The sequence below is a fragment of the Bombina bombina genome, chromosome 4, assembly GCF_027579735.1.
Source record: "Bombina bombina isolate aBomBom1 chromosome 4, aBomBom1.pri, whole genome shotgun sequence".
NCBI classification, from domain to species: Eukaryota; Metazoa; Chordata; class Amphibia; order Anura; family Bombinatoridae; genus Bombina; species Bombina bombina.
The window spans coordinates 13,202,051-13,221,642 of NC_069502.1; the positions used below are offsets into that span (position 1 = coordinate 13,202,051).

The 19,592-nt window shown below is 41.9% G+C and overlaps 1 protein-coding gene across 2 annotated transcripts in view; it reads left to right on the plus strand.

Annotated features, from left to right (window-relative positions):
* Nucleotides 1-8,839: 8,839 nt before the first annotated feature.
* The window catches only part of LOC128655839 (deleted in malignant brain tumors 1 protein), a 788,593-nt gene continuing 777,840 nt past the window's right edge, over nt 8,840-19,592 (plus strand). For both annotated transcript variants that reach the window (XM_053709399.1, XM_053709400.1), the window contains exon 1: nt 8,840-8,938. In XM_053709399.1, coding sequence (XP_053565374.1) covers nt 8,884-8,938 — 55 coding nt within the window. In that variant the 5' untranslated portion in view covers nt 8,840-8,883. The remainder of the gene's footprint in view (nt 8,939-19,592) is intronic.

Here is a 19,592-nt window from a genome sequence, read left to right on the forward strand (position 1 = left end):
ACTTACATACACATATACTTACACACAATCACACTCACATACACAATCACACTTACATACACATATACTTACACACACACAATCACACTCACATACACATATACGTACACACACTGTCACACTCACATACACATATACGTACACACACTGTCACACTCACATACACATATACTTTCACACATACTGTCACACTCACATACACATATACTTACACACACACAATCACACTCACATACACATATACTTACACATACAATCACACTCACATACACATATACTTTCACACATACACAATCACACTCACATACAAATATACGTACACACACACAATCACACTCACATACACATATATACGTACACACACACTGTCACACTCACATACACATATACGTACACACATACAATCTCACTCACATACACATATACTTACACACGCAATCACACTCACATATACGTACACACACAATCACACTAACATACACATATACTTACACATACAATCACACTCACATACACATATACTTTCACACATACACAATCACACTCACATACACATATACTTACACACACACAATCACACTCACATACACATATATACGTACACACACACTGTCACACTCACATACACATATACGTACACACATACAATCTCACTCACATACACATATACTTACACACGCAATCACACTCACATATACGTACACACACAATCACACTAACATACACATATACTTACACACACACAATCACACTCACATACACATATTTACACACACAATCACACTCACATACACATATACTTACACACACACAATCACACTCACATACACATATACGTACACACACACTGTCACACTCACATACACATATACTTACACACATACAATCTCACTCACATACACATATACACACACAGAATCACACTCACATACACATATACTTACACAATCACACTCACATACACATATACTTACACACACAATGACACTCACATACACATATACGTACACACACACTGTCACACTCACATACACATATACTTACACACATACAATCTCACTCACATACACATATACTTACACACACAATCACACTCACATACACATATACTTACACACACACTGTCACACTCACATACACATATACGTAAACACACACTGTCACACTCACATACACATATACTTACACAAATACAATCTCACTCACATACACATACTTACACACACAATCACACTCACATACACATATACTTACACACATACACAATCACACTCACATACACAATATACTTACACACACACAATCACACTCACATACACATATACGTACACACACACTGTCACACTCACATACACATATACTTACACACACACAATCACACTCACATACACATATACGTACACACAAACTGTCACACTCACATACACATATACTTACACACACAATCACACTCACATACACATATACGTACACACACACAATCACACTCACATACACATACTTACACACATACACAATCATACTCACATACACATATACTTACACACACACACTCACATACACATATACTTACACATACAATCACAGTCACATACACATATACTTACACACATACACAATCATACTCACATACACATATACTTACACACACACACTCACATACACATATACTTACACATACAATCACACTCACATACACATATACGTACACACACACAATCACACTCACATACACATATACGTACACACACACAATCACACTCACATACACATATATACGTACACACACACTGTCACACTCACATACACATATACGTACACATACAATCACACTCACATACACATATACGTACACACACAATCACACTCACATACACATATACGTACACATACAATCACACTCACATACACAAATACTTACACACACACACAATCACATTCACATACACATATACTTACACACACACACAATCACACTCACATACACATATACTTACACACACACTGTCACACTCACATACACATATACTTACACACACACACAATCACACTCACATACACATATACGTACACACACACTGTCACACTCACATACACATATACTTACACATACAATCACACTCACATACACATATACTTACACACACACACAATCACACTCACATACACATATACGTACACACACACAATCACAGTCACATACACACATACTTACACACACACTGTCACACTCACATACACATATACTTACACAATCACACTCACATAGACATATACTTACATACACAATCACACTCACATACACATATACTTACACACACACAATCACATACACATATACGTACACACACACTGTCACACTCACATACACATATACGTACACACACACTGTCACACTCACATACACATATACGTACACACACACTGTCACACTCACATACACATATACTTACACAATCACACTCACATACACATATACGTACACACACACTGTCACACTCACATACACATATACTTACACAATCACACTCACACTCACATATACTTACACACACACAATCACACTCACATACACATATACGTACACACACACTGTCACACTCACACATATACTTACACACACACAATCACACTCACATACACATATACTTACACACACACACAATCACACTCACATACACATATACTTACACACACACTGTCACACTCACATACACATATACTTACACACACACAATCACACTCACATACACATATACTTACACACATAGTCACACTCACATACACATATACTTACACACACACTGTCACACTCACATACACATATACGTACACACACACTGTCACACTCACATACACATATACTTACACACACACTGTCACACTCACATACACATATACTTACACACACACAATAACATACACATATACGTACACACACACTGTCACACTCACATACACATATACTTACACACACACAATCACACTCACATACACATATACTTACACACACACTGTCACACTCACATACACATATACTTACACACACACACAATCACACTCACATACACATATACGTACACACACACTGTCACACTCACATACAGATATACTTACACACACAGTCACACTCACATACACATATACGTACACACACACTGTCACACTCACATACACATATACTTACACACACACAATCACACTCACATACACATATACTTACACACACACTGTCACACTCACATACACATATACTTACACTCACACACAATCACACTCACATACACATATACTTACACACACACTGTCACACTTACATACACATATACTTACACACACAGTCACACTCACATACACATACACAATAATACTCACATACACATATACTTACACTCACACACAATCACACTCACATACACATATACTTACACACACACTGTCACACTTACATACACATATACTTACACTCACACACAATCACACTCACATACACATATACTTACACTCACACACAATCACACTCACATACACATATACTTACACTCACACACAATCACACTCACATACACATATACTTACACTCACACACAATCACACTCACATACACATATACTTACACTCACACACAATCACACTCACATACACATATACGTACACACACAATCACACTCACATACACATATACTTACACACACACACAATCACACTCACATACACATATACGTACACACACAATCACACTCACATACACATATTTACACACACAATCACACTCACATACACATATACTTACACACACACAATCACACTCACATACACATATACTTACACACACACTGTCACACTCACATACACATATACTTACACACACACTGTCACACTCACATACACATATACTTACACACACACAATCACACTCACATACACATATACTTACACACACAGTCACACTCACATACACATATACTTACACACACACTGTCACACTCACATACACATATACGTACACACACACTGTCACACTCACATACACATATACTTACACACACAGTCACACTCACATACACATATACTTACACACACACTGTCACACTCACATACACATATACTTACACACACAATCACACTCACATACACAAATTCTTTCACACACACACACAATCACACTCACATACACATATACTTACACACACACTGTCACACTCACATACACATATACTTACACACACACAATCACACTCACATACACATATACTTACACACACAGTCACACTCACATACACATATACTTACACACACACTGTCACACTCACATACACATATACGTACACACACACTGTCACACTCACATACACATATACTTACACACACACTGTCACACTCACATACACATATACTTACACACACACAATCACACTCACATACACATATACGTACACACACACTGTCACACTCACATACACATATACTTACACACACACAATCACACTCACATACACATATACTTACACACACACTGTCACACTCACATACACATATACTTACACACACGCACACAATCACACTCACATACACATATACTTACACACACACTGTCACACTCACATACACATATACTTACACACACAGTCACACTCACATACACATGTTACGGTACCAACAGTGTACCAAGGGTTAATACCAGGGAACAATGTCCTGAATAGGGAATCAGCAATTCACAACCCCAACCAGTTTACCCCACAAACATGAGACCAGGCTCCACATCAGGTTTAAAACAGAATGACATTTATTAAAGGCTAGATGCCTAGTATTTATGCAGGTCTGACCCCCCCCCCCCCCCCCCCAGATGGGGGTTGAAAGGCTGTTGTACATTACATGGAGGGAACAAGCCCTTTGACATGATATAATAGAATTATATTACTTAAACACTTCAACCACAAGACACTCTTGGCCCTTCTTATCACTTAGGAGTTTTCTCTCTGGAGGTGATCAAACAATAGAATGCTTAGCACTAATTAAATTATAGCTGGAGCCAGCAACTTGTGTTTAGAAAATAGTTTCTTAGCTAAACACAATTAACTCCTTCAGTCCTGACAGAAGGGTCTGTCACATAGCTCCCCCCTTGTGGAACACTCCGGCAGACCCGGCTTGACCCTTTTGTGGGTCAACCTGGGGATGACCGGACTAGGAGGTGGTAGGCATGTCCGTTTGCCAGGATAATCCATCTGTATTCCCGTTATGAGAGAGAATTCCTGTCCATACAAACAAGGGTTCAACTTCCTCAGTGCCCAGACTAGGGCTAAACAGTCCTTCAAAATCCCATCAGCTTCTTTACGAGTTTTCTGTACCTGCTCTTTATAGGTATCCACAATCCCTTCATACTGACATAGGGTGCCCTTGAGTTGCTGCACCTCACTATGAGCCAGCGTCAGCTTCTCCTCCAGTTTCGCTAAGTCTTTAAGGTTTCATGTTCCACTCTCAAGCTGGTGTTTTCTGCAGTCTGTCGGTGCAGCTTGTCTAGCAGAGATTCCTGTTCTAAACGTGCTTTTTCCTCTGCACTTCTCTTCTCTCCCGCTAGCACTGTTACATGATTATTTAACGTGACCATTTCATCCTCTACTTGACTCTTCTCCTTCATCAGCGCATTGTAACGTGACTCCCACATATCAATAGCGGATAGAGATTTACTGAGCTCAGCGTCCTGGGGCTTAGTAGCAGGTGGGTCAGTCTCTGCTGCACGGATCTGGGCACGGGTAGTCACAGGGTTAACATCGGCGGGACCCATAGGAGCGTAGGCAGAAACAAGGGGGGCCAAGGTATTTCCAAGGAGAACATCAGCTGGTAAATCCTTCATGACCCCCACATTCACAGGTCTAGCGCCCACTCCCCAATCCAAATGTACCCTGGCAACAGGTAGGCGGAACACAGTGCCCCCTGCTACCCTCATAGCCACAGTGTCTCCAGTGTGCTGTTTCTCAGACACCAAGTTCTTTCGAAGCAAGTTTATGGTAGCACCAGTATCCCGTAGACCACTGACCTCCTTCCCATTCACTTTAACCAGTTGCCGGTTATTCCGGTGGGCAGCTTGCACAAGGTCTGCCTCATGTAGGATGCCCCAGCATTCTTGCGCCTCTACGTAGCGGGCTGCAGGCTGAGGGTTACGTGTGATTCCGCCGGCTTAGTGGTAGCAGTGTCCAGTTTGCGGGCATCCGTATACTCATCTGCCAAGCGAGCCGCTTCATGCAGGGTTGGAGGGTTTACGGTCCCGAACCCACTCTCGAACTCCTGCGGGTAACTTGTCGAAGCAATGTTCCAACAGGAATAGCTGCAGCACCTCTTCCCCAGATACGGCTTGGCACCCCGCTATCCAGTGAGCTGCTGTGCGGTGCACCTTACATGCCCACTCAAGGTAGGAATCACCAGCTAATTTAACAGTGTCTCTGAACCGCCTTCGGTATGCCTCCGGTGTAACCGCATACCTGGAGAGCAGAGCCTCTTTTACAGTATTATAATCCCCGACTTCCTCATCTGGAATGGCCCGAAAAGCCTCACTGGCCCGGCCGGATAATTTTCCGGATAATATCATGACCCAGTCCTCTGCGGGTACCTTGTGTAGTGCACATTGCCTCTCAAAATCCGCAAGGTACCCATCAATCTCTCCTTCTGTTTCCAGGAAGTTTTTAAAAGCTGCAAAATTTACTTTTCTCTTTTCCACTGGGTTTGCTGCAGCGCCGCTTTGGCGAAGTAGGTTGGCCTCCACAGCTGCTATGACCCGGTTGATAATTTCCGCAGATGGGTTGGGGCCATAATGTGCCAGTCTTATTTTAACCGCCCGATCAAAACTTGTTTCTTCGGGGGTTCTGTCTGCTATGCTGGGCCCATTGGTTCCTTCTGTCCCTGGTACTCTTTCCATCTTAGTCAGTATTGTAATAATCCCCCTCTTCCTGAGGTTACTGGCTTGTGTAGTTGCTCTTCTGGGCGATAAGGTTCATTCCGTCGCTTGCCACCAATTGTTACGGTACCAACAGTGTACCAAGGGTTAATACCAGGGAACAATGTCCTGAATAGGGAATCAGCAATTCACAACCCCAACCAGTTTACCCCACAAACATGAGACCAGGCTCCACATCAGGTTTAAAACAGAATGACATTTATTAAAGGCTATGCCTAGTATTTATACAGGTCTGACCCCCCCCCCCCCAGATGGGGGTTGAAAGGCTGATGTACATTACATGGAGGGAACAAGCCCTTTGACATGATACAATAGAATTATATTACTTAAACACTTCAACCACAAGACACTCTTGGCCCTTCTTATCACTTAGGAGTTTTCTCTCTGGAGGTGATCAAACAATAGAATGCTTAGCACTAATTAGATTATAGCTGGAGCCAGCAACTTGTGTTTAGAAAATAGTTTCTTAAAGCTAAACACAGTTAACTCCTTCAGTCCTGACAGAAGGGTCTGTCACATCACATATACGTACACACACACTGTCACACTCACATACAGATATACTTACACACACAGTCACACTCACATACACATATACGTACACACACACTGTCACACTCACATACACATATACTTACACACACACAATCACACTCACATACACATATACTTACACACACACTGTCACACTCACATACACATATACTTACACACACACACAATCACACTCACATACACATATACTTACACACACACTGTCACACTTACATACACATATACTTACACACACAGTCACACTCACATACACATATATACGTACACACACACTGTCACACTCACATACAGATATACTTACACACACAGTCACACTCACATACACATATACGTACACACACACTGTCACACTCACATACACATATACTTACACAATCACACTCACATAGACATATACTTACATACACAATCACACTCACATACACATATACTTACACACACAATCACACTCACATACACATATACTTACACACACACACAATCACACTCACATACACATATACTTACACACACACTGTCACACTCACATACAAATATACGTACACACACACTGTCACACTCACATACACATATACTTACACACACACACTCACATACACATATACTTACACACACACAATCACACTCACATACACATGTACGTACACACACACTGTCACACTCACATACACATATACTTACACACACACACACAATCACACTCACATACGCATATACTTACATACACACAATCACACTCACACATATACTTACAAACGCAATCACACTCACATACATATATACTTAAACACACTGTCACACTCACATACACATATACTTACACACATACACAATCGCACTAACATACACATATATTTACAAACACAATCACACTCACACTCACATACATATATACTTAAACACACTGTCACACTCACATACACATATACTTACACAGATACACAATCACACTCATATACACATATACTTACACACACTAAATCACACTCACATACACATATACTTATACACACACACAATCACACTCACATACACATATACGTACACACACACTGTCACACACATACACATATACTTACACATACAATCACACTCACATACACATATACTTACACACATACACAATCACACTCACATACACATACAATCACACTCACATACACATACACTCACACTCACATACACATATACTTACACACACACACAATCACACTCACATACACATATACTTACATATGTTTATGTACTTATGTTTATCTGCTAGTTCTCATGTTTTCCTGTGAGGAAGTCAAATCAGTTAAATTCTGCTGGTTCAGTGAGACGTTTCCTCCTTCTCGCTCACAAGCCATTCCAGCCTGTGATTCTTAACAGCAAACATGAATCTTCAGGTCTTCATCCTCATCGTCACTTGTATAGTGACCCAGTGTAAAGGTGAGTGCACAGTACCTGTGTGTATGAAGCTTGTGACACTAACATATGTCAGTAACTGTGTGTATAAAGCTTGTTACACTTACATGTGACAGTACCTGTGTGTATGTAGCTTGTGACACTAACATGTGACAGTACCTGTGTGTATGTAGCTTGTGACACTTACATGTGACAGTACCTGTGTGTATGTAGCTTGTGACACTAACATGTGACAGTACCTGTGTGTATGTAGCTTGTGACACTTACATGTGACAGTACCTGTGTGTATGTAGCTTGTGACACTTACATGTGACAGTACCTGTGTGTATGTAGCTTGTGGCACTTACATGTGACAGTACTTGTGTGTATGAAGCTTGTGACAATTACATGTGACAGTACCTGTGTGTATGAAGCTTGTGACACTTACATGTGACAGTACCTGTGTGTATGTAGCTTGTGACACTAACATGTGACAGTACCTGTGTGTATGTAGCTTGTGACACTTACATGTGACAGTACCTGTGTGTATGTAGCTTGTGACACTAACATGTGACAGTACCTGTGTGTATGTAGCTTGTGACACTTACATGTGACAGTACCTGTGTGTATGTAGCTTGTGACACTAACATGTGACAGTACCTGTGTGTATGTAGCTTGTGGCACTTATATGTGACAGTACTTGTGTGTATGAAGCTTGTGACAATTACATGTGACAGTACCTGTGTGTATGTAGCTTGTGACACTTACATGTGACAGTACCTGTGTGTATGTAGCTTGTGACACTAACATGTGACAGTACCTGTGTGTATGTAGCTTGTGGCACTTACATGTGACAGTACCTGTGTGTATGTAGCTTGTGACACTAACATGTGACAGTACCTGTGTGTATGTAGCTTGTGACACTTACATGTGACAGTACCTGTGTGTATGTAGCTTGTGACACTAACATGTGACAGTACCTGTGTGTATGTAGCTTGTGGCACTTACATGTGACAGTACTTGTGTGTATGAAGCTTGTGACAATTACATGTGACAGTACTGTGTGTATGTAGCTTGTGACACTTACATGTGACAGTACCTGTGTGTATGTAGCTTGTGACACTAACATGTGACAGTACCTGTGTGTATGTAGCTTGTGGCATTTACATGTGACAGTACCTGTGTGTATGTAGCTTGTGACACTAACATGTGACAGTACCTGTGTGTATGTAGCTTGTGACACTTACATGTGACAGTACCTGTGCGTATGTAGCTTGTGACACTTACATGTGACAGTACCTGTGCGTATGTAGCTTGTGACACTTACATGTGACAGTACTTGTGTGTATGAAGCTTGTGACACTTACATGTGACAGTACCTGTGTGTATGTAGCTTGTGACACTTACATGTGACAGTACCTGTGTGTATGTAGCTTGTGACACTAACATGTGACAGTACCTGTGTGTATGTAGCTTGTGACACTTACATGTGACAGTACCTGTGTGTATGTAGCTTGTGACACTAACATGTGACAGTACCTGTGTGTATGTAGCTTGTGACACTTACATGTGACAGTACCTGTGTGTATGTAGCTTGTGACACTAACATGTGACAGTACCTGTGTGTATGTAGCTTGTGACACTTACATGCAACAGTACTTGTGTGTATGAAGCTTGTGACAATTACATGTGACAGTACCTATGTGTATGTAGCTTGTGACACTTACATGTGACAGTACCTGTGCGTATGTAGCTTGTGACACTTACATGTGACAGTACCTGTGCGTATGTAGCTTGTGACACTTACATGTGACAGTACTTGTGTGTATGAAGCTTGTGACACTTACATGTGACAGTACCTGTGTGTATGTAGCTTGTGACACTTACATGTGACAGTACCTGGGTGTATGTAGCTTGTGACACTAACATGTGACAGTACCTATGTGTATGTAGCTTGTGACACTTACATGTGACAGTACCTGTGTGTATGTAGCTTGTGACACTAACATGTGACAGTACCTGTGTGTATGTAGCTTGTGACACTTACATGTGACACTATCTGTGTGTATGTAGCTTGTGACACTTACATGTGACAGTACCTGTGTGTATGAAGCTTGTGACACTTACATGTGACAGTACCTGTGTGTATGAAGCTTGTGACACTTACATGTGACAGTACCTGTGTGCATGAAGCTTGTGACACTTACATGTGACAGTACCTGTGTGTATGAAGCTTGTGACACTTACATGTGACAGTACCTGTGTGTATGTAGCTTGTGACACTTACATGTGACACTATCTGTGTGTATGTAGCTTGTGACACTTACATGTGACAGTACCTGTGTGTATGTAGTTTGTGACACTTACATGTGACAGTACTGTGTGTATGAAGCTTGTGACACTTACATGTGACAGTACCTGTTTGTATGAAGCTTGTGACACTTACATGTGACAGTACCTGTGTGTATGAAGCTTGTGACACTTACATGTGACAGTACCTGTGTGTATGAAGCTTGTGACACTTACATGTGACAGTAACTGTGTGTATGTAGCTTGTGACACTTACATGTGACAGTACCTATGTGTATGTAGCTTGTGACACTTACATGTGACTGTACCTGTGTGTATGTAGCTTGTGACACTTACATGTGACAGTACCTATGTGTATAAAGCTTGTGACACTTACATGTGACAGTACCTATGTGTATGTAGCTTGTGACACTTACATGTGACAGTACTGTGTGTATGTAGCTTGTGACACTTACATGTGACAGTACCTATGTGTATGAAGCTTGTGACACTTACATGTGACAGTACCTGTGTGTATGTAGCTTGTGGCACTTACATGTGACAGTACCTGTGTGTATGTAGCTTGTGACACTTACATGTGACAGTACCTGTGTGTATGAAGCTTGTGGCACTTACATGTGACAGTACCTGTGTATGTAGCTTGTGACACTTACATGTGACAGTACCTGTGTGTATGAAGCTTGTGACACTTACATGTGACAGTACTTGTGTGACAGTGTATGAAGCTTGTGACACTTACATGTGACAGAACTGTGTGTATGTAGCTTGTGACACTTACATGTGACAGTACCTATGTGTATGTAGCTTGTGACACTTATATGTGACAGTACCTGTGTGTAGCTTGTGACACTTATGTGTGACAGTACCTGTGTGTATGTAGTTTGTGACACTTACATGTGACAGTACCTGTGTGTATGTAGCTTGTGACACTTACGTGTGACAGTACCTGTGTGTATGTAGCTTGTGACACTTACGTGTGACAGTACCTGTGTGTATGTAGCTTGTGACACTTATATGTGACAGTACCTGTGTGTATGTAGCTTGTGACACCTACATGTGACAATACCTATGTGTATGCAGCTTGTGACACTTACATGTGACAGTACTGTGTGTATGTAGCTTGTGACACTTACATGTGACAGTACCTGTGTGTATGTAGCTTGTGACACTTACATGTGACAGTACCTATGTGTATGTAGCTTGTGACACTTAGATGTGACAGTACCTGTGTGTATGAAGCTTGTGACACTAACATGTGACAGTACCTGTGTGTATGTAGCTTGTGACACTTACATGTGACAGTACCTGTGTGTATGTAGCTTGTGACACTTACATGTGACAGAACCTGTATGTATGAAGCTTGTGACACTTACATGTGACAGTACCTGTGTGTATGTAGCTTGTGACACTTACATGTGACAGTACCTGTGTGTATGTAGCTTGTGACACTTACATGTGACAGTACCTGTGTGTATGAAGCTTGTGACACTTACATGTGACAGTACCTGTGTGTATGAAGCTTGTGACACTTACATGTGACAGTACCAGTGTGTATGTAGCTTGTGACACTTACATGTGACAGTACCAGTGTGTATGTAGCTTGTGACACTTACATGTGACAGTACCAGTGTGTATGTAGCTTGTGACACTTACATGTGACAGTACCTGTGTGTATGTAGCTTGTGACACTTACATGTGACAGTACCTGTGTGTATGAAGTTTGTGACACTTACATGTGACAGTACCTGTGTGTATGAAGCTTGTGACACTTACATGTGACAGTACCTGTGTGTATGTAGCTTGTGACACTTACATGTGACAGTACCTGTGTGTATGAAGTTTGTGACACTTACATGTGACAGTACCTGTGTGTATGAAGCTTGTGACACTTACATGTGACATGACCTGTGTGTATGAAGCTTGTGACACTTACATGTGACATGACCTGCTATTTCGTCACAATCCGGCCCTTACCTTCAACACCACCTTTAACATTTATAATACATAATGAACAAAATAAGACACTAGACTTAGCGTTGGTGAAAATTGGCCGCAGCTCCTTTATTTTAATAAATAATTGTAAAAAACTTTAATAACTTAATAAATAACAATACAAAATATTGCAACCACATATACATAACATACCCCCAAAAAAACAGTGGTACTAGTCCCTACTTATTTCTTTATATCTATGGCCGTCAATCCACCAATGGACCCAACCGTGCAAGTGATTGGGCCCGTCAATAATAAAACATAAAGCCTCTAAGGAACCCCTTGCCCTTAGAAACCCAAACTTGAATTCCCCCTATGGGAATCCAAAATACCTCCGCATTAACAATTGGCCATAACCTGCTGTAATTGTAAGGGCTAGCACCCCCGCCACCGACTGGAATGACACCTCAGGCCAGTCCCGCCAACTCTTCAATTCTGCACAAATTCTCCTTAAAATCAAGTATAAACAGCTGCAGCCCAAAGTCATTGAGATGCACCTCGTCCGGGGAATAAAATTCACCCTGTCCCACCTCCGCTAAGTCTGGGTGATGCACCACCAAGCCCCCCAATCTCCGAACAAAGGAACCCATCAACTTGATAACCTTTCTCCTGCTCTTGTCTAGACGAACAGGGTCCCAAGCTGCCCTCCAAACTCTCCTTGGTAAAATGTCAGACCAAACAATCTTAAGCTCAGGGTATAAAACCAATAACCTCCCAATGCCGCCTTCTTCATTATTCTCACCAGCTCCCTTTGTGGTAAGAAACCAAGATCGTTACCCCCAGCATGAACCAGCAACACAGTTGGAGGCCGAAAAGTTTTGCAATAGTAAACAACCAGGGGCAACAACCTGTCCCAACGTAGCCCCCTAACACCGAACCATTTAACATCACAGCGAGACTTGGAAAAACCCAGCTGCAAGCCATCCACTTTCATTGCAGCAGCTCTTCGCGCCCAATAAATAAACGAGTGGCCGAACAGCCACACACGCTCCACACCTAGAACACAGAAAATTAACCGTAACAAGAAACACTGTCTTAAACACTCAACTCAGGACGGACATACAGGCGGAACCTCCTGGAATCCCACCTACCAGTGCCCTTAACAAATGTGTCAGATAAACCCCTCAGCGAAGCCTCTGTTGCCGCCTCTATGCGGAAAGAATGAGACCCAAACTCCCCTGCGTGAAAACCCAACTTCAACAATGACTTAGATAAAATTGCCCGGAACTGAAACTGTGACAGCGGCCGTCCATCTTGGTGGACCAACAAAGAACCCCCAACCAGGGGCCATACTCCCAAATAATACCTTAGACACCGCCAAGGACAAACCTCCAAACCATTGGGAAAAAGAACTATCGTTCTTCTCCGCCCCATCTGATCCGTCTTGCTTCGCCTCAAAAATATCTCCATCTTAAATTCAAATAACGTCACATCCACCAATGCCAAACCACCCATTGATGCCAAGTTTTTACTGACTAATTCAAAAATCCTAAATGCCCCGAAAAATGCAAAAACAAAAGCCAAACGGAACAAGCAAGCCTCAAAATCCGATACGCATACAACCCCCAACACCTTAAATATACTGCAAAGCAGCGAAAAGGTAATAGGGTGCCGATGCTCCAAAGTATGCCCCACCACACCTCTCTTCAAACCTTTCAAGACCTGCCGGACACAAAAACCTTTTGTAATATCCCGCAAACCTAATAGCTTAAAACGGAAAGCCAAGGCTGCCAATCTCCTGTCCATCGCAGAATGCGATAACTTCGAAACACCCCATTCCACCATCCAGTCCAATAAAAAAGCGGTAAGGTCTGATACACCTTCATCTCCCGCTCTACCAGCCAATCTGAGTTCCCACTCCCACCACACTTTAGAATAAGCTGCCCAGGTACCTGGAGCTAGAGAAGCATTTACCAGTCCAGCCAGTCCTCCACTCCAAGTCGCCACAGGTAACTTGGGCACGGGCAACCCTCTGTGTCTGCGTGAGGGACCAGATCCCGAAAGCGCTGCCACTGAAAGCGAGGTAAGGAATCTGCTATAGCGTTAAAAACTCCCGGAATGTGCTTAGCCTTAATGCAAACATTCAGCTGCAAACATTTCAAGACCAACACTCGCAACAATCTCAATACAGGCAATGACCTCGCTGTCAATGTATTCAATGCATACACCACACCCATATTGTCTGAATAGAAAACCACAGCCTTATTCCACAAGTCACCCTCCCACACAAACAGGGAAACCACAAAAGGGAATAACTCTAGGAACACCAGGTTCTTAACCAAACCCAGTGAAATCCATTCAGAAGGCCACCTATCTGCGCACCAATGGCCCCTAAAGTAGGCGCCAAAACCGCAACCGCCTGCTGAATCAGTCACTAGACCAAGCTCCTCGTTGGACAACCTGACTGTTTGAATTAAAGTTGCGCCATTAAAACCCAGCAAAAATTGCCTCCACACGCTCAAATCATCTTTCAACTCCTTGGGAAGCCAAATAAAATGATGCGGTTTTACTACCCCGGCAGTAGCCAAGGATAACCTCCTGCAGAAAACCCTCCCCATCGGGATAATTCTGCACGCAAAGTTAAACTTGACCACTAACGATTGCATCTCCCACAGCGTAACCTTTTTTACCTGCAAAAATTGTTCAATGACTGCCAACAAGTCAACCACCTTGCCCCAGGGAAGCCTGCATTCCATTTTCACAGAATCAATGGTAATACCCAAAAATTCTAGAGATTTCACCGGGCCTTCAGATTTTTCAAGCGCAATGGGAACGCCAAACTCAGACGCAACCCGATAGCATACCTCCTGCAAAAGCTTACAATCACCAGAACCCGCCGGGCCCACCAACAAAAAATCATCAAGGTAATGAACCAGTGATGACAGGCCCGACCGCTCCGCAACAACCCATTCAAGAAATGTACTGAATTTCTCAAAGAGTTAACATGAGATGGAGCAACCCATGGGCAAGCACAGGTCCACGTAGTGAAATTCGTCCACCCGACAACCCAATAAATGGTGCGAGGCCGGGTGAACAGGCAACAGCCTAAACGCCGTCTCTGTTAAGATTACTGCAGCTTTTACTATATCTTTGCACTAACCTTGTCTCATAATTATATGTTAGAAGTGCTGCAGCTTTAAAATCAGCTCACCACACCCTCTGGGTGTGTCTGGGTCTCTGTGACATCATCAGAAGCCATGTTAGTTTTACTGATGAACCTGCTAATGAATAAGCCATGTGGTTGTAGCTAAATAAAAGTTATCTAAAGTTCCTGCTGCAGAGTCTTCATGATATGTGCAAGAGACATCAGACACAAGGTAACAGCACACAACTGAATGTTCTAATCCTGACTACACAGAGAAAATAACAGCTGGCGACGAGGATCTGTGGTCTGACCCTATAATGGCACTTATTGGCACCTTACCTATGTTTGCAGCAGGCACAGACAGATGGGACACATGGGTTGAACAGTTGAGCTATATTGTACAGCAAATAACATAGGAGCTGATAAGCAAGTGGCTGTGTTTCTGACAACTATAGGTTCAGCAGCTTACACTACATTAAGGGACATTCTCTCACCAGATAAACCTAATGCTAAAACTCTGTCTGACCTGATCTGCCTGTTATCTGACCACTACCTACCTAAGCCTCTGGAGATATAAGAACGCTTTAAGTTTTACACACGCAAGCAATTGCAGCATGAGGACATTAAAAATTATGTGTTCAGTTTAAAGAAACTAGCAAGTAGCTGCAGATTTGGTGATTATTTAAACACTGCTTTACGTGATATGTTTGTTATTGGACTCATGGACTGTACAGTACAAAAGAGACTATTAGCAGAGGATGAGTTAACACTAAAGCGTGCTATAGAGATAGCTACAGTCATGGAACTTGCTACTAAAGATGCACAAATGCTCCAGGCCCCAGCACAGGCAGTTTGTGATAAGGAAGTAGATGTTTTTCATACAAGTATGCACCTAAATAAACAGTATTCAGCTAGACAAGGGTCACAGACAGCCTGTTACAGATGTGGTGACACAAATCACACAGCAAATGCCTGCAGGTTTAGGAACAGCACCTGCTATGGGTGTGGGAAGATTGGTCATACAAAGAGAGTGTGCAGAAGTTCCTTAGACAGAGATAAAAGTAAGAAAGGCAGCAAGTCACGTGCAGCTTTTCATGTGCAAGTAGATACACCACACACTGATACAGAGGAAGACAAACCATTATACACATTACAGATCTACAGCCTTGAAAATAAAATTCCAGAACTGCAAGCAAAGGTGAATATAGATGGTAGACCTCTCATTATGGAAGTTGATACAGAAGCAGCAGTCTCTGTTATCACAACTGCTGATTGGAACTGCCTGGGACTAAGGCAACCAATTGTTCCAACAGCTGTCACCATGCAAACATATTCAAATGAAATAATAAAGCCTATTGGGTGTGTATCACCTACAGTGACATTTAATGGTATAACTAAAAAGCTACGCCTCTACATTTTACCTAAAGGAGGACCACCTTTGTTTGGTAGATCCTGGATCCAAGCATTGGGCATGCCAAAGTTACCACAACAGTTACCGCTTAACAAACTGCTGGACCAAAGTGGCAATTCAAATTCTTTTTGGATTAATTCACTAAAGCACAAATATAAGACTGTATTTGATGGGAACCTAGGTTTAGTGAAAGACGAGCAGATTCAGCTTCACCTAAAAGAAAATGCTATTCCAAAATTTTGAAAACCAAGAGTTGTACCATTTGCACTTAAACCTAAAATTGAAGCAGAACTAGAAAGACTACGAAATCAGGGGATTATTGTTCCAGTTTCTAGCAGTGAATGGGCTTCCCCAATAGTTCCTGTCAGAAAAAAATGGGGACCTTTGCATCTGTGGAGATTTCAGAGTGGGCCTTAACCCTCAATTACTTGTGGATCAGTATCCTTTACCACAGATTGAAGAATTGTTTAGTTCTCTGGCAGGGGGTGAAAAATTTACAAAAATTGACTTGCATCAAGCATACTTACAATTAGAGGTGCATCCAGACTCCAGACACCTGTTAACTATCAACAGTCACAAAGGATTTTTTCAGTATACGTGGATGGTGTTTGGCATTGCCCCAGCACCTGCAGTGTGGCAACGGATAATGGATGAGATCTTGGCAGGTATTCCACATACCCACTGTATGTTAGATGACATGCTTATCACTGGTGAAAATGATGCCACTCATAAAGCAAATGTTGAAGCTGTTTTACAACGCCTACAGGAATTCGGAATGAAAGTTAACATGGAAAAGTGTAAGTTCTTCTGCAAGAGTTTAGAATATTGTGCACATGTAGTGGACAAGAATGGTCTACACACAACTGCTGAAAAAGTGAAAGCGCTGGTTCATGCTCCCACCCCTGTTAATGTATCTCAGCTACGTTCTTACTTGGGGTTGCTCAATTACTATCACAGATTTTTACCAAATTTGGCTCATTTACTATATCCACTACACGGTCTTTTAGATAGTAAAAACCAGTGGACGTGGACTGACTTATGTACACGAGCATTTGAACGCTCTAAGCAGCTTCTTCTGGAATCAAGACTCCTTGTCCACTATGACCTTAAGAAGCCTTTGGTACTAGCCTGCGATGCTTCACCATATGGTTTAGGTGCAGTACTTTCACACATTATGCCCGATGGTTCTGAACGTCCTGTGTCTTTTGCATCCAGATCTCTAACTCCATCTGAGAGAAATTATGCCCAGATTGATCGGGAAGCTTTAGCAATGTGAAGAAATTCCACATTTATATATATGGCAGACCTTTTACTCTGATCACGGATCATAAACCACTTTTGTCCATTCTGCACCCTCAGAAGGGTATCTCCAACACAACAGCTGCTCGACTTCAGCGCTATGCACTTCAGCTGGTGGCTTACAACTACTCCATTAAATATCGATGCCACAGTGATCATACGATTGTGAATATGTCTTCAAGATTACCAATGGTACATCACATGACAGCATCTTCTGAAATCATAGAAACCCCTCCACAGCCTGTAAATCTAAATTCCAAAGTGATTGCTACTTATACATGCTCTGATTCTACCTTACAGGAAATCAAGTCTTTTGTTCAACATGGGTGGCCTAAAGTAGTTTGCTCTGACCTTCAGCCATATTTTACAAGGAAGAAGGAAATTGTGCATGACTCAGGCTGTCTGTTATGGGGGTCACGAGAGATAATTCCAAACTTACTGCAAACATTAGCATTAAAGTTACTACACAGCTCACACCAGGGTGTAGTAAAAATGAAGCAAAGAGAATGAGAATATTTTTGGTGGCCTAAATTGGATACAGATATTGCTTCTTATGTAGCTGCTTGCAATGCATGTGCACAGACACAGCGGAATCCCAGCAG